The sequence below is a fragment of the Macaca fascicularis genome, chromosome 4 (assembly GCF_037993035.2).
Source record: "Macaca fascicularis isolate 582-1 chromosome 4, T2T-MFA8v1.1".
Taxonomy (NCBI): Eukaryota; Metazoa; Chordata; class Mammalia; order Primates; family Cercopithecidae; genus Macaca; species Macaca fascicularis.
The window spans coordinates 117,364,971-117,381,917 of record NC_088378.1 but is presented as its reverse complement, the minus strand read 5'-3'; the positions used below and the strand labels follow the sequence as shown (position 1 = coordinate 117,381,917).

Here is a 16,947-nt window from a genome sequence, read left to right as displayed (position 1 = left end):
AATGTAGTGTTGAATTTTGTTAACATTAAATTTAGTGATTTGGGGTGGCTTGGTGATGGCGTTCTCCTGACTTCAAAATTATTAGCTGAGTATAAGTCAGAGAAGGGACAGTCTTTTTTCCTTAAGGATGCTTGAGACCTCTGTTCCATTTATCCATGGAATTCATATGTTGAACACTCAAGATTCACGAGGTATGATTATAAATCAGCTTTGTTTTTATTCCACATGCTCAGTTTTTAAGAATGGTCAGGGAAGTACTTCTCTTGGCTTTGAATGAAAACTTTGATTGTTGCATGGATTTGCTGTTGTTTCTGGGTGATAAACAATTTTAGGATTTCTTTAAATTAGAAACATACTGTGGATTCAGTTATGAAAGGAGTCTAATCTTATGTAGCAATTAAAACCATGTATTTGATGTAAAGTTCAATCTTCCCACATCTCAGGTTTGCTGTATTAGGAAAACTGTGGTCAGGAGACAGGTGGTTTCCTTTTCTTACCCCCATGATTGTGAAGTATCAAAATTCCACGTGAAAGGGATGCATAGATGCAAATACATAAATAATTAGATTCATTAAGTAGAACATTGGACTGCAAAACATCCAGGGGAGGGGCAGTTGTGAAATATTTTCTATTAAAATATTAGCTTTGTAACATTGTGGCTAGAAGTTAACAAGGTCCCTTGGAAAGCTTTCTAAACCTATAGTTTGCCCTATGCTTTTATGAATAAAAGGTTAAAATTCGTTTTGTTTAACTAGAGGCCATTGGCATAAAATATCAATTACATGTTTCTATCAAAAACAATTTCAATAAACAATGTTGAGTCACTTTTGCAAATTTAGTGTTAATTTTGAATTTAAGCAGATTATACTTTCAAAAGGAATTTAAATTTTTAAGCAGAGCACTATTTTTACAATATGTTACTAATGGTTTTTATATGATAATGATTCACCAGTCATCTCTTTTGAGTAGTTCATATAATCTCATAAAGCAGTTAATAACCAGTTTCAGTTAATAGTTAAGAAACATTTGGATTTGGAAGGCAAATGGCTATGATTTCATGAATTTTTTCTCTTATTCGGATCCTAAAGAAAAAAAATAGAATTTGTCTTTGTAAGGTAAATTCAATGAAGTGACCGGTATTTTGAGTCCAAAGCTATAGGCTACTTGCTCCAGTCATATCCAATTAATTATAAGCACTTATGAGACTTAATTAGTTGTTTTTTTAAATGAGAAATGCCATAAATCAATTCAAATACTATTATATTGCTTACTTACTTAAAAGCATTAATTATTTTTTAAGCATAGTGATTAATCCCTTGGTAATCTTGTTTTCATGCTTTGCAAATCCTCCCTGTTGGAACATAATATGCAGTTTAAAGATAAAAGCGTTGAAACAAGCCCAGAAGATTTCGATATGCAAACCTTAACACAAACCAGACATGGATTTCTATCAGCTTTTTTGGCACCAAACATGTCTGCATATTTGAAAAACTAACTATGATTTTTGATTACATTTTATGTTAATGCACTTTATTACTTAGTTTAGGATTTTCATTTCTTTACATGTTACTTTGACAGGTTGCTTCAAAGATGGTCAACATTATGAAGAGGGATCAGTAACTAAAGAAAACTGCAACTCCTGGTAATAAATTTAAGTGGTACAGAACTGAGTTCTACTGTGTGTGTATGTTTTCTTCAAATAAAAGAAATATTTGTGAAACAAAGCATATATTTATGTATGTATAGACAGAATCATATGTCATAAGACATCATATACTTGTAACTTTGTATAAGCATATTTAATTTTAAGGGATTTTGAAAATTTAATCATGAATATCTTTTAATGTTTGAGGTTGATGTTCTTGACAATGGGTCTCCATCATACAACAGGTCTGCATTAAATGTACCTCTTAATTATAATATTCTGATACCCTACAGACAAGTTGTGTTTTTTGAGCACAATAACTATATAAAAACAGGCTGCTTTAAAAGGACTAGCCTGCAGAAAGTTTCCAAATACAAGTACATGGAATCTACTGTCCAATTTGGCTTATGTTTTCAAACTTCAATGGATGTGTGATCATATCATTTGTTAATTGCCTGGAGTAGAGGATTACAGCATATTGAATGGTAGCTAACGTATGTTTTACAATTTATTTTTGCCAAGAATCAAATAACCATATGGCTAACATTAATCAAGACATTATGTTTTATGCCTTAACAATGTATAACTCTTTTTACTAATTGAAATATACTTCATAAAGACCAAGCCACTTTTGTAATCATCATATCTTTACAGCACATGCTCAGGACAGCAATGGAAATGTTCCCAGCATGTATGCCTTGTTCGTCCAGAATTAATTGAACAGGTCAATAAAGGAGACTATGGGTGAGAGAAATCTTGCTTTATATGCTTCTTGACACTGCCATTTACTATGCAGGTTTCAATGTATTGCTTGGTTTCTATAAATGATCATTCATTATTTAAAAAGAAAGAGTGGGAGAGAAATAGAAAGGGAGATAGAAAGCATGTAAAACTGGAATGCAAAGGTAAACATTAAGTAATTAAAATGATCAAATAAGAAATCTAGAGCATAGTTAGGAAAGAGCAGTGTCATGGTGTAGGTAAGGGAAGTGGAGTAAAGCTACTTTGGATAAGTATTTAGGCAAAATCAGAAGTCATCAAAATTCATTTATTCATACTAACCATCTCTTTCTCTGCTACTGCCCTCACCAAGTCAATCACATGCTTAGCTATCATGGGTAGAATCTGACCTTACAAGGATGATATTCAAATAACAAGCCAATCTAAATAATTTCACGGAAATGATGGGTATCTAGCCAATGTCACTTACAGTTGAATCAAAAGACAGATTGAGCTACTTTACTTTAATAGTACACTAAAGATAGGGATGATTGACACTGAAACATTGGAAATAACTGATGCTCTCGTATAGATTGAAAAATTAGATGGCTTCTCCATCTACACAGAGGAAATTAAGATGTAGGCACTGGCCTGGCAAGGTGGCTTATGCCTGTAATCCCAGCACTTTGGGAGGCCGAGGCGGGTGGATAGATCACTTGAGGCCAGGAGTTCAAGACCAGCCTGGACAACATAGTGAAACCCCATTTCTACTGAAAACACAGAAAAAATTAGCTGGGCATGGTAATGCATGCCAGTAATCCCATTACTCAGGAGGCTGAAGCATGAGAATCACTGAAGCCTGGGAGGCGGAGATTGCAGTGAGCCGAGATTGCGCCATTGCGCTCCAGCATGGGCATTGGGGGTGAAACCCTGTCAAAAAAAAGAAAAAGGAAAAGAAAAAGATACAGGCACCAACACTGACTTTTATCATAGAATTAAAAGGAAGAGGAACAGGCCAGCTGGTATCTGCTTCAGGATTTCTCCACTGCCATTGATCAAATCTCGATATATCCTTGATAACATCTTCCACATTTCTGGAAAAGACTTCACATAAAAAGATCTATTATTGAGCAATTAGAAAAGTGAAATAATCTGGAGATGTATTTTTATAAAATGGAAGTATAATCTCCTTCCACATATAACATGTTGTTTCCCAGCATAATGGGGATACTAAATTTCAATGTATTCAAAGTTTTTTCTTGGAAGATACAAAACATACAGAAAGTCACATTTGTTGATATTAATATCCTTAAACCATTCTCAGTTCCTCTGTGTGTGTGTGAGTGTGTGTGTTTGTGTTAAATCAATATTTTAGAAGATAACTTGATGACATTTTAAGTATTTCTAGGGAAAACCAATTATAATTTTCTGTGGCAAATCATATTTAAATTATTCAAAGAACATGAGAGTATGTGCCATCTTGAAAAATTGAATCAGATTCCTAAAAGTGTTCAAATGCTAGATCTAATTAACATACACTTCCAAGAAACCAAAATAGAGGAGCCTAGCTTTCCACTATTAAAAGTACATGAGAAACCACAGTCTAAACCAATGTGGTACACTTAATAAAACACACTTAGGAGTACAGAGGTTGTTGGGAATGCTATTAGGTTGGTGCAAAAGTGTATGGTGGTTTTGGCCAAAACTACCGTTACTTTTGCACCAACCTAATATCTTCCTTGGAAGGAAGAACGTTCTTTCCATGATTTATTTATTTTGAGCATGCCCTAGGGCTACTTAAGAGGCATGGGCTTTGCATTTTAGTAGCAAATGTTAGACATCACATAACTTTCAAAGAGTAGAAAATGAAGTATAATTGGAGCAAAAGGAAACATACAAAAACCAAAGGAAAAAAAGTTAAGTAAAAGGAACAAGCTATAAAGACAAGAAATAAAACTAAAATTATTTACCAGGGCAAAAAAGGGGAGAAGTCTTTAAATTTAAAAGAAAGTTCTAATTCTCAGCTATTCTCTTTTCATGATGCTCAAATTGTTTTTACGTGTAAAAATATAATCATATTATATCATTCAGTATTTATTAAGTGCTTTTAAAAATAGCCTACACCAAATATGCAATCTTGGCTTTAAAATATTTCTTTCCCACATCTTGACAGTATTTTAGATCCAAGTCTTTATTTATTCTATGTAATGTACTTCAGTGCTTATTTATTCTCTGTATTATTTTTTAATGTAATCAGTTGATATTAATAAAACATATGTTCTACTGGTGGCATGGCTGAGGATACACATAAATAATTTTGGCCTGGCGAAGTGGCTTATGCCTGTAATCCCAGCACTTTGGGAGGCCGAGGTGAGCAGATCACTTGATGTCAGGAGTTTGAGATCAGCCTGGCCAACATGGTGAAACCCCATCTCTACCATAAATACAAAAATTAGCCGGGTGTGATGGCATGGGCCTGTAGTCCCAGCTACTCATTAGGTGGAGGCACTAGAATTGCTTGAACCCAGGAGATGAAGGTTGCAGTGAGCTGAGATCATGCCATTGCACTCCAGCCTGGGAAACAGAGTGAGATTCTGTCTCAAACAAAACAAAACAAAAAAACAAATAATTTCTATGTTAAGGGAATTTACCATCTAGTTGAGGAGCCAACACTGCCATACCTTTATAAAAGGATTTCTAATAATAGGGGAGAATATAAGTGCTACATTAGTGGCACAAGTAATAATCAGCAAGTTAGTGGAATAAAGGGAGATATATAAGTGTTTCAATTACCTGCTGCTGTGTAACAAACCATTCCAAGATTCAACATTTTAAAACCATGAACTTTTCATCTTTTCACATCAGCAATTTGGAATAGGTTCAACTGAGGCTGTTTTGCTGCTCTCTTCTGGAATTACTCCTGTGTCAATAGAGCCTCAACTGAGGTTGAATTGTCTGTGATGGCCTTACACTATATCTTGTGGTTGGTGCTGGTTGTTGATTGGGCCACGTTTCTCCAGCAGGCTAGCTTTGGCTTCTTCTCATAATTACTATTCTGATGGGGCATATGTGGAAGCTGCCCCAGTCCTCCCTTGAAGCTTATGCTTGAAAGTTTCACGATCTCAATTCTACTGCTTTCTATTGGGTAAGGCAAGTTACTAGGCCAGCCTACGTTCAAAGGCTAGAGAAATAGATTCTTTCTTATGAACTCAAAATTTGATTTAGTGGATAAGTTGGCTTTCATTTTTCACTGTTTTCTCAAAACCCGCTCACCCCAAACTGCAGTGATTAACTTCTACCTATTCTTAATTACTGGCATCTTGCTCTATCTGGTCAACTTGAAAATTTGAAGTTAGTTTGATTTTTCCTTCCTTTTATTCTCAGTCAGTAGGTATTGCTAACTCCCGCACTAAAAGTTTCTCTTAGATATTTACTTCTTCCATTCTAGACTATATTCTAATGCATTTCTTTATCAAGCCTAGTTTGAAATTATCTGACTTGTCTCTGTTTCCAGAAATTCTCAATGGAACCCCATTGCTTGTGAAACATGTATTGCCCTTAGCAAAAATAATATGTTGGCCCAAAAGCTTTTTACTACGTTATCTTTTGTACCATTTTCAGCCCCTGTGTCCCTATCCTCTCTCTTAGTTTAAGCATTTAACTTATCTGTCATTCCCTACACATGCCACCCAACTTCAAACTTGCATGCTTTGCTCAAGAGTTACCTTTACTTTAAACAAATGCTCTCTTCTTTCATATGTGGTCACCAAACTCATTCTTATCCTTCCAGATAGAGAACTAAATTTGCTTTATGTAAAAAATTTGCCAACTCTTTCAGTTATGTTTGAATCTTTTGATCATCTTTTGATCTACTGCTGATAGATGACACACGCCGAAGTCATTTCTATCTTTGTGTTTTTTCTTAAGGTATGAGCTTCTTAAATGTAGAAAAGTTTATTCATATCTATGTTCTCAGTGTTTATTAGACAATATGACAGATCAATTAAGAAAGTTCAATAAATGCTAAATTGGATTAAAATGAAAATTATAAGTCTAAGTCAAGAAGGATGTTATAGATTAGTCATACCTTTCACACTTTTGAGCATATCTCACAGTACATACATCTTACTTTGTGATCTAGTACACACACCCATGCACAAGCATCAACACACACACAAACACACACAGACACACACACAGAGTTTATTACCCTTAGTATTTGTAATAAACCCTATTTCCTATTATTTCTCCTATCTTTTATTTTATTTTCTTAAACTATCACCCTACTAACCAAATTGAGTGCTCAATTAAATAATCTATGAACATCTCTGACATGATGTTGGAAAACTACTAGCATACGGCAACAAAAACATACTTTACTGATGTCACAATTTTGCCAAATTTTGCCCAATTTTGCCCTGTTAGCCTTTTGAATTATACTACAACATCTCTTATATTCAGAGGTTCTCTTATTGAGATTCCTTGGGTAATGGAGATTGTACTTTAAATTGTAGCTAAGTTTCTAAGGATTTTATGAACTAACAGATCTTATACGAAGAAAAACATTAACTTGTGAGGTATATTATTAAAAATTAAATTGTGTTTTCAATGATTCATAGGAGCCTATCACATTATAAATGATTTTGGTGATAAACATAGCAGGACAGGGTTTAAATTTGACATAAGTACAGAAAATATATTGACCTCAAGTGGTAGATAATTCAGAATAGGCAATGATTAAATTACTTGCATCTTTCTAATTTTTTATCTACTATCATCTAGTAAAAAAATTTTGTTTGTCTTCAAATTTCAATATTGAATTTTGAAGAGAAAATTTTTTTTCTAATTAAGAGCACAAAATACGTCTCTATGAAAATATGCACTTTTGTTACCTAATTTCACATCAACTGATTTTTTATTATTATTAATAACTAAGATGATTGAGCACTTAACACAAATGAACTCATTTAATACATAATAAAATATTTCAATATCTAAAAATTAGCACTGATGTCATTTTTAAAAATTATAACTATTTTGTCCTTCAGTATTCATGCATACATTTTTACTTTGTTCATTTCTTTTCAAATATAAATTTTAAAGAAAATGTATTAACCTATTTAATGTATCAGTACATTTCTGTATATTTAAGCTTCTTTCTAAGATGTATTTAATGGCATTTAAAGGAAACTACATATATTGACCTCATTAACACTTAATCTCTTTGTGGTATGTAAACATTTCATATTCTTAGCATTAACCTACATTAATATGGTCTTATGTTCCTCATATGAATCATTAAAATACTTGAAATGTACCTTATTTAGGAAGAGTATCTCATACCCTTGATTATTAAAATAATCAATAATGTATCATTTATATAAACAATAGCCTGCGATAATTCTCATATTGTGAGATTTGTTGCTGTTGAATTTTGGAAATATAAAGGAACATGTATTTGTAAAAATGATGTCACATAACCTGTGTATATTTTTCTTCTTCATTTGTAAGGCAGATGGACAGCACAGAACTACAGCCAATTTTGGGGAATGACTTTAGAAGATGGTTTCAAATTTCGCCTTGGCACTTTGCCACCTAGTCCCATGCTCCTGAGCATGAATGAAATGACAGTAAGTGTTCCTTCTGATTCATGTATGTGCACGTATTTGTAAAAGTGTATTCATGTGTGCATTAAAAGCAATTATAAATCACTAAAATAATGAGTTTTGAGCTTTCAGAGTCATAATTTTGTCACAAAAATAAAAAATCCTTTCCCCAAATGGTTGTTAAACCCCTCAAAAGTTTCATGTGGGCTTTGCAAGTTTACTGTTACCAATTAGACATAGTCTCCTTTAGGAATGATTGAATGGCCTGGCAAGATGGCGGAATAAGAACAGCTGGTTGGCAGCTCCCAGCGAGACCAATGCAGAAGGTGGGTGATTTCTGCATTACCAACTGAGGTATCTGGTTCATCTCATTGGGATTGGTTAGACAGTGGGTGCAGCCCACGGAGGGCGAGCAGAAGCAGGATAGGGTGTTACCTAACCCAGGAAGAGCAAGGAGTCTGGGAACTCCCTCCCCCAGTTAAGGGAAGCCATGATGGACTGTGCTGTGAGGGATGGTGCATTCTGGCCCAGATACTATGCTTTTCCCATAGTCTTCGCAGTCCACAGACCAGGAGATTCCCTCAGGTGCCTACACTACCAGGACCCTGGGTTTCAAGCACAAAACTGGGTGGCCATTTGGGCAGACACTGAGCTAGCTGCAGGAGTTTTTTTTTGTTTGTTTGTTTTGTTTTTTTACCCCAGTAGAGCCTGGAATGCCAGCGAGACAGAACCATTCACTGTCCTGGAAAGGGGGCTGATGCCAGGGAACTGAGTGGTCTTGCTCAGCATATCCCACCCCCATAGAGCCTAGTAAGCTAAGATTCACCAGCTTGAAATTCTCACTGCCAGCACAGCAGTTTGAAGTTGACCTGGGACACTGGAGCTTGGTGGGGTAAGGGGTGTCGGCCATTACTGAGGCTTGAGTAGGCGGTTTTCCCCTTACAGTGTAAACAAAGCCACTTGGAAGTTCAGACAGGGTGGAGCTCACCACAGCACAGCAAAACCACTGTAGCCAGACTGTCTCTCTACATTCCTCCTCTCTGGGCAGGGCATCTTTGAAAGAAAGGCAGCAGCTCCAGTCAGTGGCTTATAGACAAAACTCCTATCTCCCTGAGACAGAGAACCTAGGGGAAGGGGCAGCTGTGGGAGCAGCTTCAGCAGACTTAAATATTCCTGCCTGCCAGATCTGAAGAGAGCAGTGGATATCCTAGCATGGTGCTCGAGCTCTTTTAAAGGACACACTGCCTCCTCAAGTGGGTTCCTGACTGGGAGACACCTCTCAGTGGGGGTCAATAGACACCTCAGACAGGAGAGCTCTGACTGGCATCTGGTGGGTGCTGCTCTGGGATGAAGCTTCCAGAGGGACTCTGTTAAGGGACGGACTTTCTCCCAGTGCCTCTTGACTGGCAAACACCTCCTAGCAGGGGTCAACAGACAACTCATACAGGAGAGCTCTGGCTGGCATCTGGTGGGTGCTGCTCTGGGATGAAGTTTCCAGAGGAAGGAACAGGCAGCAATCTTTGCTGTTCTGAAGCCCCTGCCGGTGATACCCAGGCAAACAGGGTCTGGAGTAGACCTCCAGCAAACTCCAGCAGATCTGCAGAAGAGTAGCCTGACTGGTAGAAAGAAAACTAACAAACAGAAAGCAATAGCATCAACATCAAAAAAAGGATGCCCATGCAAAAACCCCATCCAAAGGTCACCAACATCAAAGGCCAAAAGTAGATAAATCCACAAAGGTGAGGAAAAACCAGCACAAAAAAGTTGAAAATTCCAAAAACCAGTATGCCTCTTCTCCTCCAAAGGATCACAACTCCTTGCAAGCAAGGGAACAAAATAGGATGGAGAATAGGTTTGACTAATTGCTAGAAGTAGGCTTCAGAAGGTGGATAATAACAAACTCCTCCAAGCTAAGGGAGCATGTTCTAACCGAACATAAGGAAGCTAAGAACCTTGATAAAAGATTACAGGAACTACTAACCAGAATAACAAGTTGAGAAAAGAACGTAAATGACCTGATGGAGCTGAAAAATACAACACGAGAACTTCATGAAGCATACACAAGTATCAATACCTGATTCAATCAAGCAGAAGAAAGGATATCAGAGATTGAAGATCAACTTAATGAAATAAAGCATGAAGACAAGATTAGAGAAAAACAAATGAAAAGGAACAAACAAAGCCTCCAAGAAATATGGGACTATGTGAAAAGACCAAACCTACATTTGATTGGTGTACCTGAAAGTGATGGGGCAAATAGAACCAAATTGGAAAAAACACTTCAGGATATTAGCCAGGAAAACTTCCCCAATCTACCAAGACAGGCCAACATTCAAATTCAGGAAATACAGAGAATACCACAAAGATACTCCTCGAGAAGAGCAACCCCAAGGCACATAATTGTTAGATTCACCAAGGTTAAAATGAAAGAAAAAAGTGTTAAGGACAGACAGAGAGAAAGATCAAGTTACCCACAAAGGGAAGCCCATCAGACTAACAGCAGATCTCTCTGCAGAAACCCTAAAAGCTAGAAGAGAGTGGGGGTCAATATTCAACATTCTTAAAGAAAAGAATTTTCAGCTCAGAATTTCATATCCAGCCAAACTAACCTTCATAAGCAAAGGAGAAATAAAATCCTTTACAGACAAGCAAATGCTCAGGAATTTAGTCACCACCAGGCTTGCCTTACAAGAGCTCCTGAAGAAAGCACTAAATATAGAAAGGAAAAACTGATACCAGCCACTGCAAAAACATACCAAAATTTAAAGACCATTGACACTATGAAAAAACTGCATCAATTAATGGGCAAAATAACCAACTAGCATCATAATGTCAGGATCAAATTCACACATGACAATATTAACTTTAAATGTAAATGGGTTAAATGCCCCAATTAAAAGACACAGACTGGCAAATTGAATAAAGTCAAGACCCATTGGTGTGCTGTATTCAGGAGACCCATCTGACATGCAAAGACACACATAGGCTCAAAATAAAGGGATGGAGGAATATTTACCAAGTAAATGGAAAGATAAAAAAAAATCAGAGGCTGCAATCCTGATCTCTGATAAAGCAGAATTTAAATAAAGAAAGATCAAAAAGACCAAGAAGGGCATTACATAATGATAAGGTGATCAAGGCAACAAGAAGAACTAACTAACACGAATATATATGCACCCAATACAGGAGCACCCAGATTCATAAATCGAGTTCTTAAAGACCTACAAAGAGACTTAGACTGTCACATAATAATAGTTGAAGATTTTAATACCTCACGGCCAATATTAAACAAACCAATGAGACAGAAAATTAACGAGAAGATTCAGGACTTGAACTCAGTTCTGGACCAGGCGGACTTAATAGACATCTACAGAATTCTTCACCCAAAATCAACAGAATATACATTCTTCTTGGCACCACATAGCATTTATTCTAAAATTGAACATGTAATTGGAAGTAAAACACTCCTCGGCATATGCAAAAGAACAGAAATCATAACAAACTGTCTATCAGATTAGAATTCAGGAAGAAGAAACTCACTCAAAACTGCACAACTACATGTAAACTGAACAACCGATTCCTGAATGACTACTGGGTGAATAACAAAATTAAGGCAGAAATAAGTTCTTTGAAATGAATGAGAACAAAGACACAATGTACCAGAATCTCTGGGACATAGCTAAAGCAGTGTCTAGAGGGAAATTTATAGCACTTAATGCCCACTGGAGAAAATGAGAAAGATCTAAAACTGACACCCTAACATCACAATTAGAATTAGAGAAGCAAGAGCAAACAAATTCAAAAGCTAGCAGAAACAAGAAATAACTAAGATCAGAGCAGAACTGAAGGAGATAGAGACATGATAAACCCTTCAAAACATCAGTGAATCCAGGAGCTGGTTTTTTGAAAAGATTAACAAAATAGATAGACCACTAGCCAGACTAATAAAGAAGAAAAGAGAGAAGAACCAAATAGACACAATAAAAAATGGTGAAGGGATAACACCAATGATACCACAGAAATACAAACTACCATCAGAGAATACTATAATACCTCTATGCAAATAAACTAGAAAATCTAGAAGAAATGATGAATTCCTGGACACAGGCACCCTCCCAAGACTAAACCAGGAAGAAGTTGAATCCCTGAAAAGACCAATAACAAGTTCTGAAATTGAGGCAGTAATTAATGATTTACCAACCAAAAAAAGTCTAGGACCGGACAAATTCGCAGCCAAATTCTTCCAGAGGTACAAAGAGGAGCTGGTACCATTTCTTCTGAAACTATTCCAAACAATAGAAAAAGAGTGACTCCTCCCTAACTCATTTTATGAGGCCAGCGTCATCCTGATACCAAAACCTGGCAGAGACACAACAAAAAACGAAAATTTCAGACCAATATCCCTGATGAACATCGATGTGAAAATCCTCAATAAAATACTGCCAAACCGAATCCAGCAGCACATTAAAAAGCGTATCCACCATGAAGAAGTTGGCTTCATCCCTGAGATGCAAGTCTGGTTCAACATATCCAAACATCACATAAACAGAACCAATGACAAAAACCACATGATTATTTCAATAGATGCAGAAAAGACTTGATAAAACTCAACACCCCTTCATGCTAAAAACACTCAATAAACTAGGTATTGATGAAACATATCTCAAAACAATAAGAACTATTTATGACAAACCCACAGCCAATATCATACTGAATGGGCAAAAGCTGGAAGCATTCCCTTTGAAAACTGGCCCAAGACAAGGATGCCCTCTCTCACCACTACTATTCAACATACTATTGGAAGTTCTGGCCAGGACAATCAGGAAAGATAACAAAATAAAGTGTATTCATACAGGAAGAGAGGAAGTCAAATTGTCTGTTTGCAGATGACATGATTGTATGTTTAGAAAACCACATCATTTCAGCCCAAAATCTCTTTAAGCTGATAAGCAACTTCAGCAAAATCTCAGGATACAAAATCAATGTGAAAAAATCACAGGCATTCCTATTCACCAATAACAGACAAACAGAGAGCCAAATCATCAGTGGACTCTCATTCACAATTGCTACAAAGAGAATAAGATATCTAGGAATACAACCTACAATGGATGTGAAGGATGTCTTCAAGGAGAACTACAAACCACTGCTCAAGGAAATAAGAGAAGACACAAACAAATGCAAAAACATTCCTTGCTCATGGGTAGGAAGAATCAATATTGTGAAAATGACCATACTGCCCAACGTAATTTATAGATTCCATGCTATTCCCATCAAGCTACCATGGACTTTCTTCACAGAATTAGGAAATACTACTTTAAATCTTATATGGAATGAAAAGAGAGCCCATATAGCCAAGGCAATCCTAAGCAAAAAGAACAAAGATGTAGGCATCATGCTACCTGACTTCAAACTATACTACAAGGCTACTGTAACTAAAATAGCATGGTACTTGTACCAAAACAGAGATATAGACCAATGGAACAGAACAGAGGCCTCAGAAATAACACCACACATTTACAACCATCTGATCTTTGACAAACCTGACAAAAACAAGCAATAGGGAAAGGATTCCCTATTTAATAAATGGTGCTGGGAAAACTGGCTAGCCTCGGGCAGAAAACTGAAACTAGACCCCTTACTTATACCTTATACAAAAATTAACTCAAGATGAGTTAAAGACTTGAACATAAGACCTAAAACCATAAAAGCCCTAGAAGAAAACCTAGGCAATACCATTCAGGAAATAGGCATGGGCAGACTTCATAACTAAAACACCAAAAGCAATGGCAACAAAAGCCAAAATAGATAAATGGGATCTAATTAAACTAAAGAGCTTCTGCACAGCAGAAGAAACTATCATAAGAGTGAACAGGCAACCTACAGAATGGGAGAAAATTTTTGCAATCTATTCATCTGACAAAGGGCTAATATCCAGAATCTATAAGGAACTTAAACAAATTTTCAAGAAAAAAACAAACAACCCCATCAAAAAGTGGGAAAAGGATATGAACAGACACTTCTCAAAAGAAGACATTTATGCGGCCAAAAAACATATGAAGAAAATCTCATCATCACTGGTCATTAGAGAAATGCAAATCAAAACCACAGTGAGATACCATCTCATGCCAGTTAATGGCAATCATTAAAAAGTCAGGAAACAGCAGATGCTGGAGCAGATGTGGAGAAATAGGAATGCTTTTTTATTGCTAGTGGGAGTGTAAATTAGCTCAACCATTGTGGGAGGCAGTGGGGCAGTTCCTCAAGGATCTAGAACTAGAAATACCATTTGACCCAGCAATCTTGTTACTGGGTATATACCTAAAGGATTACAAATCATTCTACTATAAAGACACATGCACACATATATTTATTGTAGCATTATTCACAATAGCAAAGACTTGGAACCAACCCAAATGCCCATCAATAATGGACTGGGTAAAGAAAAGGTGGTACATATACACTGTTGAATACTATGCAGCCATAAAAAAGGATGAGTTCATGTCCTTTACAGGGACATGGATGAAGCTGGGAACCATTATTCTCAGCAAACTAACCCAGGAACAGAAAACCAAACACTGCATGTTCTCACTCATAAGTGGGAGTTGAACAATTGAGAACATATGGGCACAGGGAGGGGAATATCATGCACTGGAGCCTGTCAGTGGATTTGGGGGGTAGGGGAGGGATAGCATTAGGAGAAATATCTAATGTAGATGATGGGTTGATGGGTGCAGCAAACCACCATGGCACATGTATACCTATGTAACAAACCTGCACATTCTACACATGTATCCCAGAACTTGAAGTATAATAATAAAATAAAATTGATAATCCAGAAAAAGAAGAATTGAATATTCATTTACGTTGCTAATGACTTCACACAAATACGAATTTCGGATTATTGGTTATTCAGTGTGCCAATGCTTCAGCAGGTCATTGTTCCAATTTTTCTTTTTTACCTAAACACAGTTATTTTGTCCTGTCTATAGGAATATCCATTATCATATTGGAATAAAATAAATGTTGGTATCTTTAGACATATAAGCTTTGATGATTAGTAAAGGTCGATCCTCAAAAATCCTCAATATTTCTGTTAAAAGAATATCTTCTAATTTTGCCTGATGACCCGGCAAACTTCCTTGTAAAATTACCTCAAGTTTTCTAACATTCTTATGCCTTGAACTATCTTACTGGGTTTTCCCTTTAATTTTTAAGAGGTGTTATCATCTGCTAATAGGTATCTTGTACAAAAAAGTTGCTACCTCTCTTGTTTTTACCAACCTCTTACTCACAAATCTGCAGTGTTACCACCCAATGTGTGGTGTTCTCCAGGCATATACACTTTCCAGTTGAGATGCTGATTGTATTTAAGGCCTGTTATGAATGCCCAGGGTAGAGTGGTGCTTCCAGGCTGCTGGAGTGTAGCCTCTCCACCCTCCAGTGAAGACATCCAGTCTCAGCTGCCTGGAAGCTCTCAGCAGCTTTAGCAAGCAAGATTGTTGTTTGCTGTTGGATGAGCTGTAAATGCACAGGTTTCTCTTCAAATGTTTAATGTACTTTGCTTTTGAGTGTTGTAATCACTTGAGTTATCGTTACAATTCAGATTCCAGTAGCAGGGCCCTCTAAATTATAACTAGTATCAGAGAACATCATAACAAGTGTTTATTCAGTGGTTGTGTGTTAAAGCACTTACAGTTTCATACATGATCTCATTTAATTTCCCCAGCAGCATGATGTAGTGGATACTATCATTACTCACATTTTAAAGACAGGCAAATTGAGGTCGAGAAGTTAAGTCACGCCAAGATTGAGAGCGGTTAAGAGCCACCACAGAATTATTTACAGTGCATAGACAGGACATCTAAAAAATCCGTTCCCCTAAAAGTTATTAGAGTTCCTGAATTGGCCAACACTAAATGGAACTACTAACTCTACTTACTCCAGTTAGTAGAGTTCCAATATAGCGTTGGCCAATTCAGGTTCAAAGTAGTAAAAAGACTTTTAATCTCTTAACCAAAGCTAACTTTCTGAAATATTCAGCTTTGATATACTTCTGGGTCTCCCCTACAATCATAAGACTTAAATCTTTAGAGATGTGGCTCTGATTTATGATTTTGAGTGACCTAACTGTATGATGAACTGAAAAAGAGGTTTTTTTTCTGTTTTATTTCTCATTTTTGTTCCTACCCAGTGAGAAAAAATAATAGGCAGCATTATTTAAGAAAAGAGGACAGACCTTTATAAGGTTTGCTCTTTCACTTGCTTTTATTGAGGGCCACGGTAGGCCACACACTCACTTATGTGTCTCTATATATTTCCTGAAAAGTATTTCTAACATATCCTTTATAAACTAATTTCTGCAGCTTGGAATATTATATGTTCTAGAGAAAATGAGTTACATTTCTTTCCCAAGTTTCCACTCACCATAGCAAAGAAAAGGAAATTTAATTCAAAATCATTTATTGCCTCCTGGGATTTGTTTGCATAAAAGTCACTGTGGTGATATTTAAATTAAAACTCTTAATGATGAGTTGGGAAAATTTTAAATTACCTAGTGCTTTGAATTACAGCATAAGTTACAATGCCTGGAATTGTCGAGTAATTCCAGGAAAGCAATAAGAAAAATTCAGCGGAACCAGTAAGAGTTCTATTACATTTACGATGTAAGTCAAGGAAATGCATCTTATTTCTAGGGCATAGTAGTTAGGACTACATTTCCGAGTGTTAGAGATGTTTTAATATGAAGCCAGGTAGAATAGAATCAGAAATAATAGCAAGTGTTTCTAGGAAGAACATGAAGCAAGTATGAACTGAGTTGAACTGGAAGCTTTGGAAAGCTATAGCTACCAGTTAGTTTTATAACTAGTTCTTAGTCTGTTGACTACATAGAAAAACCCAATATATGATATCAAACTACCTCTAATTACCATGACAATGAATTTCTTTTTGTGGGAATTCTTCTCGATTACTGGTGCA

General features: G+C 36.4%; 1 protein-coding gene across 8 annotated transcripts in view; it reads left to right on the top strand.

The window, feature by feature from the left end:
* TINAG (tubulointerstitial nephritis antigen) overlaps positions 1-16,947 on the top strand; it is an 84,066-nt gene that overhangs the window by 10,764 nt on the left and 56,355 nt on the right. For 5 of the 8 annotated variants that reach the window (XR_012433730.1, XR_012433728.1, XM_045391071.3 and 2 more), the window contains exons 2-4: positions 1,579-1,642; positions 2,300-2,389; positions 7,881-7,995. Coding sequence is in view for 5 of the 8 variants with exons in the window: in XM_045391071.3 (XP_045247006.1) it covers positions 1,579-1,642; positions 2,300-2,389; positions 7,881-7,995 (269 nt within the window). In the remaining 3 variants the exon portion in view is untranslated. Of the gene's footprint in view, positions 1-1,578; positions 1,643-2,299; positions 2,390-7,876; positions 7,996-16,947 lie in introns of all 8 variants that reach the window. The other 3 variants (XR_012433729.1, XM_045391070.3, XM_074037771.1) reach the window with 2 other exon arrangements.